The 2,148-nt window shown below is 41.5% G+C and overlaps 1 protein-coding gene across 8 annotated transcripts in view; it reads left to right on the top strand.

The window, feature by feature from the left end:
• The first annotated feature begins 268 nt into the window (after positions 1 to 268).
• LOC119829762 (alpha-catulin) overlaps positions 269 to 2,148 on the top strand; it is a 43,532-nt gene continuing 41,652 nt past the window's right edge. For 6 of the 8 annotated variants that reach the window (XM_038352451.1, XM_038352448.1, XM_038352449.1 and 3 more), the window contains exon 1: positions 269 to 426. In XM_038352451.1, the coding sequence (XP_038208379.1) occupies positions 334 to 426 (93 nt within the window). In that variant the 5' untranslated portion in view covers positions 269 to 333. Of the gene's footprint in view, positions 427 to 453; positions 1,122 to 2,148 lie in introns of those variants that run through there. The other 2 variants (XM_038352450.1, XM_038352452.1) reach the window with 2 other exon arrangements.

Raw genomic sequence — 2,148 nt, 5'->3', positions numbered from 1 at the left:
TTATTGAGAAAATGGAGTTTCATTTACCTTGCATTCTCACCGTATCAAATTCAACCTACATAATATATTGGCATCGACTAATAGCCCATGAAAATAAAGCGTTATAATGTAACAAAAATACCCACGTTTGCGTTTATAATTGGCATTCTCAATCAAAACATAACACGCAAAGCTGGAAAAGTTTTATATCCCCGCAAGAGTATGCGTGAACACGCAATCCCGTAGCCGTGTAACGTGTTTACGGCGCACGGCGCGCGGCGACGCGGCGCCAGTGTCGGCGCGACCAATGGCCGCCGCGCGCCCGCGCAGTCGCGCCCGCGCCAGCCGCCAGCCATGGCGGCCGCCGGCTTGCCCGACTTCGACGTCTATCTCACGCAAATAAAAACACACTCCGTCGAGAGAACGCTACTCCCACTCGTCAAGCAGGTACGCCAAACACGCATGCTTTGCAAACTTCTATAGACTCGATTCGTTGAAGCCTGACACTACGCTCGTAAACTATGAAGCTACGATGCACGACCTACGTCAGATTCTCGCCGCACTGACGATTATCGCCGCTCTTACGCACTGTCTGCAGTCGTAACGTTATTTTTAGATTCGTTAGCGTCAATCCACCGAGCTGTCACGTCAAAGTCAGATTTCCCGCTCGCGGAACATCTGTTGCATACGTTCGCGCCGTCGCAGTCGATGTGATTTTCTCTAGCGGAAAATTTGAAAACCTCCTCTATATTTGTTATATTAGAAGTATTTGTAGATTGTTTTATTACGTATCATTGACTGGACGGAATTTTATTTATTACGAAACGAAATGTACCAATATTGGATAAGGGGGATTGATAAGGCACTATCGTACGGTAACAAAGAGAGGCGGGCGACCACGTGGGCTACGTTGAGGGCGGGCGTAAGCGGGGTGGCGACGGAGGCAGCGGATCGATGCTCGGGGTCCGGCAGTGCCGTGGCGGACGCAGGCAGAGCGGCGCGGTGCGGTGCGACACGCCACCGCCGCGGAACACGTGCGCGCGTCCGCGACAGCGCGCCGCCCAGCGCGCTGCCTCCACCAGCACACCTGCGAGATGGACGCGCTCTCCGATGACGATGAATATACCTGCAGGGAGCCGCAGGTAAGTTGCGATTGCAAAAAGAGTCAGCTGTTCATGTGCTGAATCATTTCGTGCACGACCAAGTCTGGGGCTTCGAAGGTACTCATTCAACAAGTAGTTAGTGCAAAACCTCGCGTGCAAGAACGACCTTGAATGAAAATCGCGGCCTCCTCCGTTCCCGGGCCGACGGCTACGTAAGCGTAGGTCTTGCGACGCCAAACCGTCTCGCTCTCTTGGATATTAGAATTTCCATTATTTATTAAATATTCTTTAAATCGATACGATTCTCATTTGAATATTAAACATTTTTTATTTGATCGTGAATTTGTGCATTTTTATTACTGGTAATGTACTCTTAACAAATATACTAATAACAATGATACTGAAATGATAATTTTACACTTACTTTTACATTATATTCACTTATTATAATTTTCAACCATTTTGCGTAAACAAAACTTATCGATGTAACGGTTGTTTACATTTTAATAATAAAACTTTATATGATAGTACAGCATAGATAAACATAGATTTCTAAAAAATTATTCATAATAATATATTTGTATCTTCAAATTGATATTTACCTATTTGAGAAACCTTTATTATAATTTTGTATTAACAAATAACTTTTTAAAATAATTTAAGTATTACTATGGATCTCCTAAATGATTTATTTAAGAAATTATCAAATTCATATTTATTAAAAACTAAAGGGAAAAAGAGGTGAGGAGATAACAGACACCGTTGTGTAATGTACCCATTCTAAACGTCTTAGATACTTTATTTTGGAAATGTTAATTACATTGACGACGACCCGTTTCTATCTTTTCTTAAGTTTAAATTAATTTTTTCAATACCCTTACTGCAATCTTTGGTAATTTTAATCTATTTTGTACTAACCATGTATATTAGAATAATTCTTATGATATACGAAAATTGAGAAGGCGAATTAAGTTAAGAAAATGTTTACATAATATAATTAAGCAAAATAACCTACGACTAGCGTGTTTTTATGATGGGCAAATTATATAATCTTAGATTAATTAAA

This window comes from Zerene cesonia, chromosome 10 (assembly GCF_012273895.1).
Source record: "Zerene cesonia ecotype Mississippi chromosome 10, Zerene_cesonia_1.1, whole genome shotgun sequence".
Lineage (NCBI taxonomy): Eukaryota > Metazoa > Arthropoda > Insecta > Lepidoptera > Pieridae > Zerene > Zerene cesonia.
This window is presented reverse-complemented; position numbering and strand designations above follow the sequence as displayed.